This window comes from Myotis nattereri, assembly GCF_964212035.1.
Source record: "Myotis nattereri genome assembly, chromosome: 14".
Lineage (NCBI taxonomy): Eukaryota > Metazoa > Chordata > Mammalia > Chiroptera > Vespertilionidae > Myotis > Myotis nattereri.
The window spans coordinates 35,313,085-35,330,442 of record NC_138089.1 but is presented as its reverse complement, the minus strand read 5'-3'; the positions used below and the strand labels follow the sequence as shown (position 1 = coordinate 35,330,442).

Below are 17,358 nucleotides of genomic sequence, written 5' to 3'. Positions count from 1 at the left end.
AAAAATGTGCAATGGTGCACCATCTCGGATCAAGAATTCGCGAAGTGCTTGACTTTCAGCATGAGTATGAAGAAAGTCCTCCCTGAGGCTGGTCCCGTCGTTTTGTGTGTGAAGAAAAGCTCCTACCTTGAGTGCATCGAGGCCATTGCGGTAAGTCATTGCTGCCTACAGGAAAGTGGAAGAAAATCCACACTTTCTCTGGCTCCTGGCATTCTGGAACAATTCTGTACTCACACATAGGAGGCTGATGTACTTCTGAAATGAACATAGGAGTGGCTACCTTTAAGGAGTCTTAAAGCAAAATTCATCGTGGTTTGAAAGGGGGCTATTTTGAGGCACTGAGTTCTCTGAACGCAGGGAAAAAACAAGAGTGTTTGGTATCAAAATAACATGGTTTGGAAGTTCTTAACACATCACGGGAAGTAGATGAATGATGGTCACGGGGAAGAGAAATATGGTGACAGAATTGCAAATGATAGCTGACCCCTTTGTTTTCTAAGTTTTCCAAAATCCTCTTCACTCCTTCAGCATTGTTCCTGCTCATTTGAACCTGTGTCAGATGCTGTGCTGGGCAGTGGGGCTGCAGTGGTGGATTTAAAGACACATACATGGTCCTTACTCTTGAGGAGCTTACAGTCTAATCAGGAGAGAAGAAAAACATGCAAACGAATAGACATGTAATTTCAAATTGTGTAATATATAATGAAAAATGTACAGAAAGGGGAAAAGTAGAATGCTCTGACTGAGCACTGAGTGTCAAGAACAATCTCCCTGAGAGGGAACAATGAAGCTGAGACCCCAGGGAAGAGCCAGGGTATAATACTCCAGGCAGGGACACAGTGTGTGCAAAGGCCCTGAGGCAGGGGAGAGCTGAGCTTGTTTGAGTTGCTGTGGAGGAATCAGGGTAACAGAACAGAAGAAGCAGACAGTATAAGGAGCAATGAGGTGGAAGAGGAAAGACTCAGCCAAATGGAGCTTGATTAACTCAGGAAATCAGTGATTTGGTACAAACTACTGGTGTGTTCTTTGTTTGTTTTTAAATTGGACCTCAGTTACTATCATGGCTTAATTAGAACCCTTGGATTATAATATATGTTCAGCTTTGGTCCCTGTATGCCCCTCTTTATTTGTAAATATGCTAATAATATAAAATCATACTATCCATGAACCCACCACAAGTTCTCAAAACTTCATTATCGCCAATAGCTTACTTTTAGGATTGCTTTGCGGCAGCATTGGATTCTATGGGAATGGTGATACTTGGGGTTATGGAACCCCCTGGCCTCAGCAGAAGGCCCACGATAAAGAGGTCACCAAGGAAAAACCAAGATGGCGGCATAGGTAAACACCGGAAATTGCTGCCTCACACAACCACTTCAAAAATAAAACTAAAAGACAAAACAGACATCATCCAGAACCACAGGAAGGCTGGCTGAGTGGAAATTCTTCAACTAGAAGGAAAGAGAAAAGCACACTGAGACTCAGAGGAGGTGCGGTGTGGAAGTAAAGTGCAGAGGTATGGAGGTGCACGTGGAAAGGGCTGGCAGCTGAGGACGCAGCGCACGTGGAAAGGGCTGGCAGCTGAGGACACGGCTGTCTTTTTCAATCAGGAGGGAGTCTCAAGCTCCTAACTGCACTGAACTCCAGTTCTGGGCAAGGCTCTGGGGACCCAGACTCATACAGGAGAAACTGGACTGTCTGGCATCGGTTGGAACTCGAGGGTGGCTTTCTCTCAGAGGTACTTGCAGCAATTACCAGGACACTGAGAAGCGGGGCCTCTTAGGGAAGGACTGAGGAGCAGCTATAGCTGCTTGCTCCACCCTACTGATCCCCAGAGACCCCGCCCCACCCAAGCTGTGTGCAGAGGCTTTTGCATATGAAAGGCCTGGCTCTTTGCAATCTGAAAATTACCTAACAAACTGCAGCTGGGTCAGAGAAACCCAGAACTTCCCAAAGTAGGCCCAAGGCCCCACAGCAGCTTGCACTGCTTCACAGCTGGGCTCCTGCTGGGTAGTCTCAGGCAGAGGCTAAATTAGCACCTCCTTAGAGATCCAAGAGCCAGTGTACCCAGTGGTCAGAGTGGGACCATCCAGATTACAACTCCTCAGATCCATAAGGGACACACTCAGGGGGCAGACTCAGTGAGCACCAAAGCCCCACTGAAGCAAGTCTTGCCCCAGAAGGGTGTCTCCAGCAGAGAAGTTCTCCCACTGCAGACACAGCTGATTCTCACAGCCAATTGGCCTGGAGGTCAATTCCGCCCCATGATACCTACAACAATCAAGGCTTAACTACAACAAGACTGTGCACAAAGCCCACAAAGGGGTGCACCAAGAGTGTCCACCTCAGGTAATTGGGGAGGCTGAGCCACTGGGCCCTATAAGACACCTAGCACGGAAAGCCACTCTATCAACACAGGGAAGCATAAAAAATGCGGAGACAAAGAAACAGGTCACAAATGACGGAAATGGAGGAAAGCAAACAACTGGATATAGAGTTCAAAACCACACTTTTAAGGTTTTTCAAGAATTCTCTAGAAACTGCCAATAAACTTAGTGAGACCCTCAAGATATCTAGTGAGACCCTCGAGGTTATGAAAAAGGACCAACTAGAAATTAAGCATACACTGACTGAAATAAAGAATATTATACAGAGTTCCAACAGCAGACTAGAAGATCGTAAGAATCAAGTCAAAGATTTGAAATATGAAGAACCAAAAAACACCCAACCGGAAAAACAAAAAGAATCCAAAAATATGAAGATAGTGTAAGGAGCCTCTGGGACAACTTCAAGCGTACCAACATCCAAATTATGGGGGTGCCAGAAGAAGAGAGAGAGCAAGATATTGAAAACCTATTTGAAGAAATAATGACAGAAAACTTCCCCTAGCTGGTGAAAGAAATAGACTTACAAGTCCAGGAAGTGCAGAGAACCCCAAACAAAAGGAATCCAAAGAGGACCACACCAAGACACATCATAATTAAAATGCCAAGAGCAAAAGACAAAGAGAGAATCTTAAAAGCAGCAAGAGAAAGAAACTCAGTTACCTACAAGGGAATACCCATATGACTGTCAGCTGATTTCTCAACAGAAACTATGCAGGCCAGAAGGAAGTGGCAAGAAATATTCATAGCAAGAATAGCAAGAACCTACAACCAAGATTACTTTATCCAGCAAAGCTATCATTCAGAATTGAAGGTCAGATAAAGAGCTTCACAGATAAGAAAAAGCTAAAGGAGTTCATCACCACCAAACCAGTATTATATGAAATGCTGAAAGGTATCCTTTAAGAAGAGGAAGAAGAAGAAAAAGGTAAAGATACAAATTATGAACAACAAATACACATTTATCAACAAGTGAATCAAAAATCAAGTGAATAAATAATCTGATGAACAGAATAAACTGGTGAATATAATAGAATCAGGGGCATAGAAAGGGAGTGTACTGACTATTCTCGGCGGGGGGGTGGGGGGAGAAGGAGTGTGGGGTGTGCAGGAAGAGACTGGATAAAAATTGTACACCTATGGATGAGGACAGTGGGGGGGTTAGGGTTAGGGCCGAGGGTGGGGTGAGAACCGGGTGGAGGGGACCTATGGGGGGAAAAAAGAGGAACAACTGTAATAATCTGAACAATAAAGATTTAATTAAAAAAAAAAAAGAGGTCACCAAACAACAGCACCTGGGTTCTCAATGTACATGTGTAAGAGCATGGCCGAGCAGAGGGGCCTGAGTGATTGACTGCAACCTCCTTCAGAGCCTGCAGTGCCTGGGCTGTGCACCCAGCCTGGTGCGGGGAGGGCAGCTTTCCACCATGAGGCCTGGGAGTAAAGCCGCTGTAGCTCAGGTTGATCCTAAAAGATCACACACAGGTTTCTGAGCCAAGAACCAGACTCCTCACCAGGAAAAAGAAAACCAACCCATTCCTTCCTCTATGTTGAAGGAATAGGAATATGGTGGCCAAACTCCCCCACTGGGGTGGTGGAGTCAACTGAAACGGTTTAGTGTGTGGTCTGACCAAGGTGATGGCTTTTTTGGCCCCAAAAGTCACCCTCACTCACCTGGGTTTAGGTGGTCTTTCCTGGAATTGAGGACTTCATTGGTGTCTGGTTTGTTCCTTTTCAGGAAAGCAAAGCAGATGCTGTGACATTGGATGCAGGTTTGGTGTTTGACGCGGGCCGAGCCCCCTTCAACCTGAAACCTGTAGTGGCAGAGTACTACGGGTCAAAAGAGAGTGAGTTCTCCCTGGGGACCCGGGAGAGGGTTTGTGGCTGTTGTTCTCTCCTGATAGACCCTTGTCCTCTCCCGGTAGACTCTTGTCTTATTTAGGCAGGTAATAGAGGAATGAGTGGGCAGTGTGGTGCCCTATAAGCCCCCACCGGCAGAACTCAAGGCCTCTGTGGCTCTGGGCTGGCTGAGGACTGGTGCTGCTGACATGACCTCCTGGGCCAGGAAATGTGCTCCCTGGAGAAATAGAGCAGGCAGTGTATAGCCCAGTGATGGCGAACCTTTTGAGCTCGGCGTGTCAGCATTTTGAAAAACCCTAACTTAACTCTGGTGCCATGTCACATATAGAATTTTTTTGGTATTTGCAACCATAGTAAAACAAAGACTTATATTTTTGATATTTATTTTATATATTTAAATGCCAGTTAACAAAGAAAAATCAACCAAAAAAATTAGTTCACGTGTCACCTCTGACACGCGTGTCATAGGTTCGCCATCACTGGTATAGCCTGACCTCAATCATTCCAGTTTAGAGCTATATAGAGAGTCCTCCATGAACCACAGGTGCTTCACTCAGAGGAAAGACCACACTGCAGCACATACTCTGAGAGTAACCTGACTATCTCTGGGCCTGTATCCCTAGGTTCCAGGAAATACTTAGAGGGAGTCAGGAATGTGACCTCTGGTTTCCAGGTAGGCTTGGGTTGATAGATGTAGGCAGACAACCTGCAGGGCCAGGGTAGGAAAAATCATGTGCCTGTGGCCTTCTGGCCAGTGTTTGCCGGGAGGGTTATACGAATGTCCCCTCTCTGGTCCTTTTCTTCCCTGCAAACCTAGGGAAGTTATTCTGGTCTCTCCTTCTTTGGAACCCAACCCAACATAAGTGTGGCTTGTGGGTTCCCCTTCCCTAGTCAGGAGCCCAACAGTGATGAGCAATGTTTCCCTGAAGCCCAGGTTGTGGGTCTTCCATTCACATGTCTCTTTGTAGATCCACAAACCAGCTATTATGCTGTGGCCGTGGTGAAGAAGGGCAGCAGCTTCCAGCTGAATGAGCTTCGAGGCAAGAAGTCCTGCCACACAGGCCTTGGCAGGTCCGCTGGGTGGAACGTCCCCATGGGCACACTCTATTCCCAATTGCCTGAGCCACAGGAATCTCTTCAGAAAGGTAAGCAGGCAGGAGGGTGTGTGCCCTCGGGCAGACGTCCCTTCTTTAGGTGCCATACAGGCCACCCTGAGGTCACTCAGACATGATCAGGTGGTCATGTGTGATGATTCTTGGGGTGGAGGTGAGAGGTTAAGCAGCTTTAAACTGGTTGGGTCTGCAACACTGGCATCCTTTGGGAGGGTTCGGCTGAGTCTTCTCTTCTCTGAGCTCCTGATACCTCAACAGAGGCTGCCTGGAGGAGAGGGCAGGGAAGGGCATCAGGCCAGACAGAGGGTTCAGGCAGGACCAAGGTCAGTGGGGCCTATTGCCCACTTCCTTTCTGTGTTTCCCCTCCTACTGGAGCATTCTCTGGTGGCCATCTGCTGGCCATGAGCCTGGCATGCACCTGTCCAGGTGGGTCTGTCATCTCCTGGGCATGACTTCCAGGGAAGACTTATCTCTGAGCTGTTCCAGTGTGACAAGGCAGTGAGGGGGCTGACAGTGACCTAAGACAGGCCTTGGTTGGAGGCAGGCATAGGCCTGGGCCGTCGGGAGGGCGGTGGGCGAATAGTTGTTAACATGTCCCTTTTGGAAACCTTGATCTTGACCAGTTAACACACATACGGGCAAGCTGGGCCTGGTATGCTGGGTTTGTTCTGGTCACTCTCTGGTCACTCAGGAGCCTGGGTTGGGAGCTGTAATTGTCTTTGGTCAGGCTGGCTCATATTCCACATCTCTGTGTTGAGCAGCAGTGTCCAATTTCTTCGCGGCCAGCTGTGTCCCCGGTGCGGATGCGACAGCCTTCCCCAAATTGTGTCAGCTGTGCGCTGGGAAAGGGAAAGACAAGTGTGCCTCCTCCCACCATGAGCCGTACTTTGGCTACTCGGGTGCCTTCAAGTGAGTGAGACTCCCTGTTCCTCCCCTGCTTTCTCTGAAGATGGTGAAAGGAAAGCACACGGATTAGGCAGGGCTGCCCCAGACCCCCTAGAGCAGCGGTTCTCAACCTGTGGGTCGCGACCCCTTTGGCGGTCGAACGACCCTTTCGCCTAAGACCATCCTGCATATCAGATATTTACATTATGATTCATAACAGTAGCAATATTACATTTATGAAGTAGCAATTAAAATAATTTATGGTTGGGTCACAACATGAGGAACTGTATTTAAAAGGCCAGAAGGTTGAGAACCACTGCTCTAGAGGGTCAATGTGAAACCCAGGTTCTGAGTGCCTCCTAACCATCCTGAGGAGCAGTCTTTTGTGTGGGAGCCCCTCTCGTACCCCAGAGTCTGGGGTCTGTCTATGTTACCCTCCTGGACCCTCCTGGAGGGTGGAGGGGATAGACCTGACTCTGGGACTCTGGGATTCACAGACACAGGCTTGGGCTCCCATCTGACTAAAGGCCAGGATCTCCCAGTTTGCTCCTTTCTGCCTGAGCATCTCCCTGTGTCTGGGACACATGTGCCTGCCTCTCCCCACCTCCCTCTCAGCCCTGTGAAGGCACCTCTCCCTACTCCATGTTCAGTAAGGGAAATGGCTACCACTCAAAACCAGGCCGGGGTTCCAAGGCTATCCAGAGTTTTGATCCTACATGTAAAAAGCTTTAAACCTTTATTTTTTAAAAATCTATTGCTTTTGGCTGCTTTTGAAGAGGAAGGTGAGGGTCCTACTTTCACACCATCCCTCCCCAGAGTTGCCTGGGATGTGGCTACAGGGCTCTACCTGCCTCAGCCCTCGGCTTGGCTGTGGGGGTTCAGATGCCCCTCACACAGGGCCATCGCCTCTGTGAGGACAGATGGAAGTCTGGGAAATGGCACAGCTCTGTGAGCCTGTGGCCGGGGCAGAACCTCAGACGGTCTGCACGGGGAGGGCAAAGCCCTGTCCTGGAGAGTGCCCTGACTGCAGCTGTCCTGTTCCTCAGGTGTCTGCAGGATGGAGCGGGGGATGTGGGCTTCGTGAGACATATGACTGTGTCAGGTAAGTGCTGGGCGGAGGAGGAATCATGTGCGTCGCACCCTGGCCAGGGGAACTGATTTTGCCTCAAAGTTTTCCTACATCTAGAGATGGGTGATGACAAGATCTTAATGAAATAGGGTTTCTGTATAAAACACATTTTTGTTATTTGTACATTCTTTAAGTGCTCAATTTTTTCAGTCTATAACTCTACTAAACATATTTTCTGAATATTTAAACATTGCTTAACTAGTAAAACAAAATGAGTTTCAATAACCAAATTATCCCAGTCACTGAAATACCCATTTCAAATTTAATCACGTTCTTCTGAATGCCTCAGTACATATGGCTCCCAAATGCTCAAATATCTGCAGCAAAACCCACACTATCATAATGATTTCAGAACTTATTAGCACACATATAATAGGTCTATTGCAAAAGCATTATTACTACGGACAATAATTTCTTCTTTGTTTCTATATTTAAACAAACAAACAAATATCTTTTCAGGGTTTGGGGTAATTTATCAGAAACAAACAAATAACAAAAAAGTTTTTCAGACAAGATGAGGGTACAGACTTCGGCTTTTATAACCGATTGAATTTCTTTCAGCTATAGAACACACTTGTATCACTCACGAAGTTTAAAACCAAGTATATATTCACGGTGCTACATTCATTTTAAGATTAATGTCTGCTACCTCAAGGAAAACTGTAAGGGCTTGCTTTCTACATGGGCCTTCGCTCCTCATAACCTAGTTTTTCTCTTACATGAAATAGGAGTTTCCCTTGTTTTGTTCTCTTGTTCAGCCATTCACAATTCACTGTCTCCTCATTACTACACATTGACCTGGTTTGTTAGCATTTTGGTAAGTGATGTATGTCTTATTATCAGTAATTTTAATCACTGGGGTCATCTAGGGGTTTCATCTCCCAGGATCAAGTTGTTCCAAATAATTGTCACTGTTATATCCTCTGGTTGCTCAAGTTACCACAATTATGTCAGAGGGCAGCACCTTCTAACACTCACCCTAAAGTGTTTAAAACATCCTCACTTTCTGAAAACAACAGGTTATCCTAGACCAGTGATGGCGAACCTATGACACGTGTGTGAGAGGTGACACGCGAACTCATTTTTTTGGTTGATTTTTCTTTGTTAACTGGCATTTAAATATATAAAATAAATATCAAAAATATAAATCTTTGTTTTACTATGGTTGCAAATATCAAAAAATTTCTATATGTGACATGACACCAGAGTTAAATTAGGGTTTTTCAAAATGCTGACCTGCCAAGCTCAAAAGGTTCGCCATCACTGTCCTAGGCCATCCGATTATCTTTGCTGAAAGCCACTTGTCTGCTATTATACAAGACCCCTTATTAAAAGTAGAAGTTGATGAGAGATTGTCCACTGGGCTTTAGGGATGAAAATGAGTGTGGGTGGTGAGTGACTGAGGTGGAAAAGTTATTTCTTTCTGAAACTATTAGATCATTTTGAGTCTTTTAATTTAATTCTAACATTACTAAATCATTTAAAAATTTTAATATATTTAAAATGTATTTTCTTTATGACATACCTAATTAAAATGGTAACATTCACAAGAACTCTAATTGTATTCCTTCTCTCTCTCTTTTAAAAAAAATGTTTTAATTGATTTCAGAGAGAGTAAGGGAGAGGGAGAAAGAGATAGAAACATTAATGATAAGAGAGAATCATGGATCGACTGCCTCCTGCACACCCGCTCCTGGGGATCAAGCCTGCAACCTGGGCATGGCCCTGACTGGGAATGGAACCATGACCTCCTGGTTCATGGGTCAATGATCAACCACTGAGCCATACTAGCCCAACTTCCTTCTCTTTTGAAAGGAGATTTATCAACCACAAAGGCCTTCTGTATGAGTTTGATAGTTCTGCCATAATAAAGTACCTTAAGCAACAGAAATTTATTGTCTCATAGTTCTAGAGGCAAAAGTCCAAGATCAGCATGTTGGCAGGGTTGGCTCCTTCTGAGGCGGTGAGGGAAAATCTGTCCCATGCCTTTCTTCTAGTTTCCAGTATTTGCTGACAGTCTTTGGTGTTCCTCGGCCTGTACTACGTTATCCCAATCTCTGTCTCTCCATGTCTGTCGGTGTCCAAATTCCCTCTTTTGATAAGGGCACCGGTCATAATAGGAGTAGGGCCTACCCACTCCAGTATGACTGCCTCTTAATTACATCTGCAATGACTCTATTTCTAAAGAAGGTCACATTCTGAGGTCCTGGGGATCAGGACTTTAACATGTGAATCTCGGCAGGGGGCGCACAGTTCAATCCAGAACACCTTCTAATAGCTAGACGAGGAGAACCAAAGAGCTTGTTTTCCTTACAAGGTTTTCTGGACCTTCTCTGTAGCTATAGAATGCCCTGCCCGGCTTCCTCGGCCCCTGTCCCTCCCTCACCTGCCCCACCACCTTTCTCTGGTGGGCTCTGTCTTTAGGGGGAGACCAGGATTATCCTAGCATGGCCACATGTCAGCTTCAGATTAGCAAGTTTGATGAGTTACCTCAACTCTCTGAGGCTATTTCCTTTTCTCTAGAATGGGATAGTTGCCCTAGCCAGTTTGGCTCAGTGGATAGAGAGTCGGCCTGAGGACTGAAGGGTCCCAGGTTCAAGCCTGGTTAAGGGCACATGCCCAGGTTGCAGTCTCCAAGCAGGGAGCGGTGTGCAGGAGGCAGCCGATCAATGATTCTCTCATCATTGATGTTTTCTCTCTCCCTCTTCCTTACTCTCTGAAATAAATAAAAATATATTTTAAAAAAATAGAGTGGGATAATCACATCACCGGCCTCCTTCAGCTGCTATGAGGATTAAGTGACAAAGAGCATGGGGCGACTTCAGCACGGTGTTTGGTGTGCTGTGAGTGCTCGGTAAACATCTGCTGTCACCTTTCATATTAGCAGAGCCATAGGGACAGGGGCAGTGGGAGGGCTCCAGGCCAAGCATGCCTCCCAGCCTTGTCTCCCCAATCGTCTCTTCTCCTGAGGCCTCAGGTTCCTCATCTGTAGAAAATGTATTTGGAAAAGATTCTCTTTCAGTCCTCTTACTTAGGGTTATTAAAAGAATGATTGAAGAAGACAATTTTGGTGATATAAACAAACGTTATTAACACTTCAAGAAGTGGGCAGTCTCCATGTGGAGAACTGCAAAATGGGGAGGAAAGCAGGAAGCTTTTACAGGACAAAGAATAAAGAAGAAGGAGGAGACACACAGGAAACATCTCATTGGCTGGGGCCACACTCTCAACCTTGTTTGGGCTGAGAAGGAACAAAGAAAGAAGTAGAGAGCCCAGAGTTGGGTTGGCAGTGAGGACTGGCTGGATACTGCGCTTCTGATCACGCAGAACATTACAGGGACATGAAAGTTATCTAAGTTTTGGTTTGTTGACGTGGCATCCTGGGCAGGAGCGGCTCCATCTTGGGCCTAGAACGTTATTTCAACAAGGTCAGGTGTTTGTGTTTCAGTGAGAAAGGGGGACCACAGCTGATGTCTCTGCCTGCAGTCTGTTGGCTCCTTTGGGCTTTCTTCCCCCAGAGAACCTTGCACGCCAGGCTGACGGGGACCAGTACGAGCTCCTCTGCAGGGACAACACCCGGAAGCCAGTAGACCAGTATGAGGAGTGCCACCTGGCCAGCATCCCTTCCCATGCTGTCGTGGCCCGAAGTGTGGGTGGCAAGGAGGACTTGATCTGGGAGCTTCTCAACCAGGCCCAGGTACCAAATCCACTGTCCTCCTTCCTGCTTAGGAGTCGCTGCTTGGATTCAGGGCACCTTCCTTTACTCTCTTATTGCCACTCTGGCAGTCCTGTGGATCACGGCAGGAACCACACCACACACCATCCTCTTCACTGACAAGCCACTCAGTCTGTATATGTTATAGGCAGCAGAGGCCATAAAACCCTCGCCTGGCATCACCGACCTGGTGGGCCAAAGAATCCGCAGAAGTTCCTCGTTGCCCCAGTGTATTCTTTTTGTTCTAAGTGGATGCAGATGTCCCCCCTCCATGAGGTGTCCCCCCTGTTATCCTATTGGCATGTGACCCTGCCCTCCTGACTTCCCTCAGGCGCAGTAACCCTCCACGAGCATTCCTCTCTGTCCTGCGTTGGTGGCATTCCCTCCCAGCCAGCCATCATTCATCACCCATCCCTGTTGGCACTCTCTGCTCAGCACTGAGGGTTCAGAGATGAACTAGACAAAGACCTGCCCTTGAGTTGCTCACAGAGAAATGTGGACACATACAAATTATCAGGAGGTGGGATGGCACAACCTTGGGGACATGGATTATGTACTTTCCAGAGGACAGAGGACTGATGTTTTTTCATTTTTTATTTTATTTATGTATTTATTTTTTTATTGCTTAAAGTAATACAAAGGGTATTACATATGTGTCCATTTCCCCGCCCCCCCCCCCCCCCCGCCCTAGACAGTCCCCTAGCCTCCCCTATCCCCCAGTGTCTTATGTCCATTGGTTATGCTTATATGCATGCATACCAGTCCTTTGGTTGATCTCTTACCCCCCTACCTCCTGTCCCCCAACCCTCCCCGGCCTTCCCGCTGCAGTTTGACAATCTGTTTGAGGCAGCTCTGCCTCTGTATCTATTATTGTTCAAAAGTTTATAATGGTCTCTATTATCCATGAATGAGTGAGATCATGTGGTATTTTTCCTTCATTGACTGGCTTATTTCACTTAGCATAATGCTCTCCAGTTCCATCCATGCCATTGCAAATGGTAAGAGTTCAGAAGGAGTGATTTGCAGGATGCATCTGGGAAGGTTCTGGGACCCCAGGGAATAAGCTGTGTGCACCCCAAGGAAGTACGGAGGTTTGCCAGAGAAAGCAGCGGGTGACAGTTTATGCAGAGCCACTGCAAAACAAAAATCAGCCAGACACTGGAAAGAGTGTGTGAGTAGGTGCTGCTGTCAGGTACAGCCAGGAACAGCTTTGGGCCAGTCAGTGGGAGTCATAGGTAAAAGGCCCTTTGTTTTTGCCTGAAGCGGGAAAGGACTGCTTGAGATCCTCAGTGGTGGGGGGTGGGCCCAGAACTCCTGACCTCCAGCCTCGATGGCAGAGTGCTGGATCCCCAGCTACTCAGGATGAAGGGCACCGAAGCCACTTGGAGAATCAGGCGGCCAGGACTGCGGCAGCCTTCACTGACTGCCCACGGGAACACGGCATTGGAGAGGGGCAGTTGCCTGGCACATGACGACCCCAAACCCCTTTGTACAGATCTGAGGGGCAGCCCCTGCAGTTTCCCCGAGTCTGCACAAGGCAAACAAGCTGGGATTTGAGTAAAGCATTTCATGGAGGGAGACCTGAGAACCCCATGAGCCCCAGGGACTTCTGAGGGCCTTGGGCCCTGTCTTCTCTCTCAGGCACTCATTATTTTTTCCCTTTCTGTTCTTAAATGGTTGGGGTTTGTTTTCCCTTTGCTTCCCTATGCCAGCTTCCCTCCTTCACTGTCTCGTTTGTCCTTCTAACAGGAATATTTTGGAAAAGACACGTCAGCAGACTTCCAGCTCTTTGGCTCTTCTTACAAGAAGGACCTGCTGTTTACAGACGCCGCCCATGGGTTTTTAAAAGTCCCACCTAAGATGGATGCCATGCTGTACCTGGGATATGAACATATAGCTGCCATTCGGTCTCTAAGGGGAGGTGTGTACAGTCCTGGCAGGGCAGCGGGCAGGGTGGGGGTCATAGAGGCTTTCCTGGTACTCGCAGGCCTCACCTGACCCAGCCTTCACTGGCCTGCAGAGCTCAGGGGAGTGCCAACTGCACTGGGTTTTAATGAAGGGAGTTTCTGTTGAGCTGGGGAGAAGACCTAACTTACCTTTAGATTACGGACCACTTGAATTATGATGGTCTGGCTTCTTTGTATTAACCAGAGTTGCCCCACCCAACAACAGGTCTACTAGTATTTGACAGGGGAAATAGCCCATCCTAACCTGAAGTGGGGACATGGCCTCTGCCACCTTCAGGAGAACTAGAATTTTAGAGGGTTTTAATCCAGCTCCTGCTTTCCTCCAAATTCCTATGGCCCATTTCTTCTTTCCTTCTCCTCCCCCCCCCCCCCCGCCTCCATTTAGTCAACCAATAGTTATTGAGTATCTACAAAGCCACTGTGTTAGGCATGGGCATACTGTGGTGAGCAAAGACTGGGCAACAGGAGAGCAAGCAGGCCCACCGAGAACAGAACACATGACTACCCCCTGGAGAGCGCTCCCTGGATGGGAGAACCCAGTCCTGTAAGAGAGGGCTCAGAGGCCTTCCCTGGGGAGGTGATGCCTGAGAAGGTGAGGTCAGGAGGGACGTTAGGGTTGCTCTGCCTTCACTGCTCTTTCTGAGAACTGAGTTCTCATTTCTCCGGGGGGTGACAGGCAGGAGTGAGTGGTGATATGGGCATGTGACTCTGCTGATGTCGATGGGGACCTCATTGGACAGTCACTCTGTAGCTGGTGGCACTAAACTCCCAACCCCATCCTAGAGCTTCCTTTGGATCCCTGGCTCTTCTCTACTTGTCCTAGGTGGGAAAGGCTCACAGACGGTGAAGTGGTGCGCAGTGGGCCACCATGAGAGTGCCAAGTGCAGCGAGTGGACTATCAAGAGTGGTGGCATCTTAGAGTGCACCACGGAGAAGACCACTGAGGACTGCATTGCTGCCATAGCGGTAAGGAAGGCCCCGCCTCCACAGCTGAGTTCCGACACCCACACATGTCGCCTTTCTGCGGAGCCTTCCCAGACACCTTCCCATCAGCCGCGAGGTTGAGATGCAACTGTTGTGTTGCATCTTTCCCACTCTCCAAAGCCCGATCCCACTCCACCCCATGGACCCCTGCTCAGGGCTGGGCAGAAACAAAGAGCATTCCCAAGGCTCAAACTCATTTGGTGCTCAGCTCTGGTGACCAGGGAGCTCTGAATGGTGTCCTGCCTAGGACCTGTGGGAAGTGGGATGACATCCCAGGGCGTGGTCAGGGCCCCTGTGGATTGTGAAAGCAAATCAACCTTTTCAGTCCTTTAGTTGAACGTTTAATTTTTTTCTGGTGATAAAAATATTACATGTTGGAAGAGAAATGAAAAATAAATAATATCATTCACAACTTCATAACTCAGAAATAATTACCACACAATTTTTGAGTTATGAAGCTCATTTCTGTTTCTCTATGAACAGATAATACTTTTGTGATTAGAAAAAAAAAATGATAAAGGACTGAAAAATTGACAAACTTTGGAGACATACAGTCTTTCTTAGGAAAGAAGATCCTAATTTTGGTAAATTTACCTGGGACCAACCCATAAGATTAAGATCTTGCAATTTCTACAGCCTCCTAACTTTGTCAATGATAAGGATTAAATTATTTTGATTGCTCATAACATTACCTGGCATATAAATAAATATTAGCTATTGTTATAATTACTTAAATTCTTGAGCATAGTTGGTGCACTTTCTAAGGTAATGAAGTATTCATTTAAAATGTTTTAATTGCTGCATAATATTCTACCAAGTATTTCTGCCGCAATTTATTTAACTAATTTCTAAATGTCTATATTTGAATTATCTCCAGACCTTTTGCTATTATAGATATGGGAATGAAGATTTTTTGTTCTTTAATCATCAGTATTTCTGAGTATGCCTTTAATACCAATGACAGCTAATATTTATGACCTCTTAACTAGCACTAACTCATTTAATCCTCACAATAAGCCTATAAGGTAGGTGCTTTGCCCATTTTATAGGTGAAATAATGTGTGTAGAACAGTATTTAGGGGTGTATCCCTTGGAGTAGTCAGATCCCAGAGACTGTGTGATATAGTGGTTATGAGCAAAACTTAAGGCATTCAACTACCTAAGTTTAAGTCCTGGTGACCATCTATTGGACAAATTATTTAACCCCTCTCTGCTTCAGTTTACTAATGTATTAATGAGGGAAAATTATACAACCTACCTAATTGGATTTTATGAGGAATATATGAAGTAACCACTGCAAAGTGTTTAGAAAAGGTCCTGACACATATAGGGGCTGGGCAAGTTTTTCCTTCTAGAGTTACTACTGTCTTAAGTAGTAGATTTTTTTTTACAGATTTCTAGAAAGGCAGTTAGCAGGTCAAAAGCAAAGAGTATGTCTGTGTCTGTGTGTTTCTTTCTAATGACCTTATCTGTGACTGTAAGTGTGCATTTTATGCTCTGTTGGAAAAATTTATCAATTAAAACTATACATTAATTATTACAGGAATACCTCATTTTATTGTGCTTTGCTTTATTGCACTTTGTAGATACTAGATTATTTTTTTGAAGGCAAGATTAAGGTTTGCTGAAGGCTTAGATCAGTGATGGCGAACCTTTTGAGCTCGGCGTGTCAGCATTTTGAAAAACCCTAACTTAACTTGGTGCCATGTCACATATAGAAATTTTTTGATATTTGCAACCATAGTAAAACAAAGATTTATATTTTTGATATTTATTTTATATATTTAAATGCCATTTAACAAAGAAAAATCAACCAAAAACGTGTCATAGGTTCGCCATCACTGGCTTAGATGATAGCATTTATTTTAGCAATAAAGTCGTTTTAAATTAAGGTATGTGCATTGTTTTTTAGAAATGATGTGCTTCACACTTAATAGACTATAGTATAATGTAAACATAACTTTTATATGCAGAGGGGAAACAAAAAATTTGTATGACTTGCTTTATTGCAATATTTGATTTATTGTAGTGATCTGGAACTAAAACACAGTATCTCTGAGGTCTGCCTGTAATGAATTATTTAAGTAGAGAAATTAATTATGTACTGAAATCTTTGCTGTGCCAGGGCTCTAAGTACACTGCCAACAGAGTTATGGGACCAGAACTGAACTCTGCCATGCAAAAGAAAACATGTTCCATAGAAGCAGATACATGCAGTCACTGAGTCTGGCATGTGGCTTGTTGAGCGATAGTGGTATAGTGAAAGCCCTATGAGGGCATGGATCTCAGGAGAGGCCGGGGAGTCTGACCTGGGTTGGGCTCTTTCTCCTGGGTTAACGGGCCAAATGCATGTCCAGTTTTCTAAAACTGTGTTTACGTGGCAGAAGCTTTGGGTGATCCATGATTTGGTTAATCACAAGGACATGTGACATGAAGCCAGTGAGTTGGAGACCTCTGAGGGTCAGTGAGACAGGATAACAAGCTCACTGTTGTGCCACTGATTTATTTCCTAACCTCAGAAAGGAGACGCTGATGCCATGAGCTTAGATGGAGGATTTATCTACACGGCGGGCAAGTGCGGTCTGGTGCCTGTCCTGGCAGAGAACTACAGTAAGTGGAGGGAAGTGTCTCTGGCTGTTTTATTCCCTCTGGGCCATGGACTTAGAGATGAGGAAATAATTTGGTTCATTGTTGAGATAACTATTGCTGGAGTGTAGGAAGCTAGTAGATAACATCCGAATGCCTGGAGCAATTAAGACATAGATGTAAGATTTAGGCAAAAAGAGGTAAAAATAGCACCTTCATTACTGAGAATAGCGATATGGGAGGGCATGGTGTAGAGTTGGCTGCAGTGCTTGCCAAAATGCCCTTGAGTTAAGAGTTGCCCACTAATTCAGGAGAACAGGTCAGCTGGCTCAGCCCATGGCTGAGGGCCGAGGAAAACATTCTGTCAGAGGTGAGAAGCTCTAAACCATCCTCTCCCCACTATCCTCAATAATGAAAGAAGGGGCTGAGCCACATGTGCCTGGATCCTTGTGCCAAATTTACTAATCCAAAATTTACTCATGCCAACGGCACTGGAAGACTGGAAGGTGGGGCTGCAGGGTCACGTTCTTTAGTGGGGATCTGTCCAAATGAAAAAATAAGGCTGGAGAAGAGGATTTCACCAGTATCATTTGTTAAACACCTCATCTGCTAGGCAGTGAGCAAGAAACGACGCATTATCCTTCAAAACAAAACGACTCCATAACACAAATAGTGGTATGTCCATTTTATAGATGTAAAAACTAAGGCTTAGAAAAGTTAAATGCTGTGTTCAAGG

At 46.0% G+C, this 17,358-nt stretch overlaps 1 protein-coding gene across 1 annotated transcript in view; it reads left to right on the top strand.

Annotated features, from left to right (window-relative positions):
• The window catches only part of LOC308529831 (inhibitor of carbonic anhydrase-like), a 30,230-nt gene continuing 12,872 nt past the window's right edge, over nucleotides 1-17,358 (top strand). Inside the window, exons 1-9 of the mRNA XM_081106176.1 lie at nucleotides 1-150; nucleotides 4,123-4,231; nucleotides 5,213-5,389; nucleotides 6,118-6,265; nucleotides 7,288-7,343; nucleotides 10,889-11,067; nucleotides 12,835-13,006; nucleotides 13,876-14,018; nucleotides 16,556-16,646. Of these exons, the coding sequence (XP_080962302.1) occupies nucleotides 61-150; nucleotides 4,123-4,231; nucleotides 5,213-5,389; nucleotides 6,118-6,265; nucleotides 7,288-7,343; nucleotides 10,889-11,067; nucleotides 12,835-13,006; nucleotides 13,876-14,018; nucleotides 16,556-16,646 (1,165 nt within the window). The 5' untranslated portion in view covers nucleotides 1-60. The remainder of the gene's footprint in view (nucleotides 151-4,122; nucleotides 4,232-5,212; nucleotides 5,390-6,117; nucleotides 6,266-7,287; nucleotides 7,344-10,888; nucleotides 11,068-12,834; nucleotides 13,007-13,875; nucleotides 14,019-16,555; nucleotides 16,647-17,358) is intronic.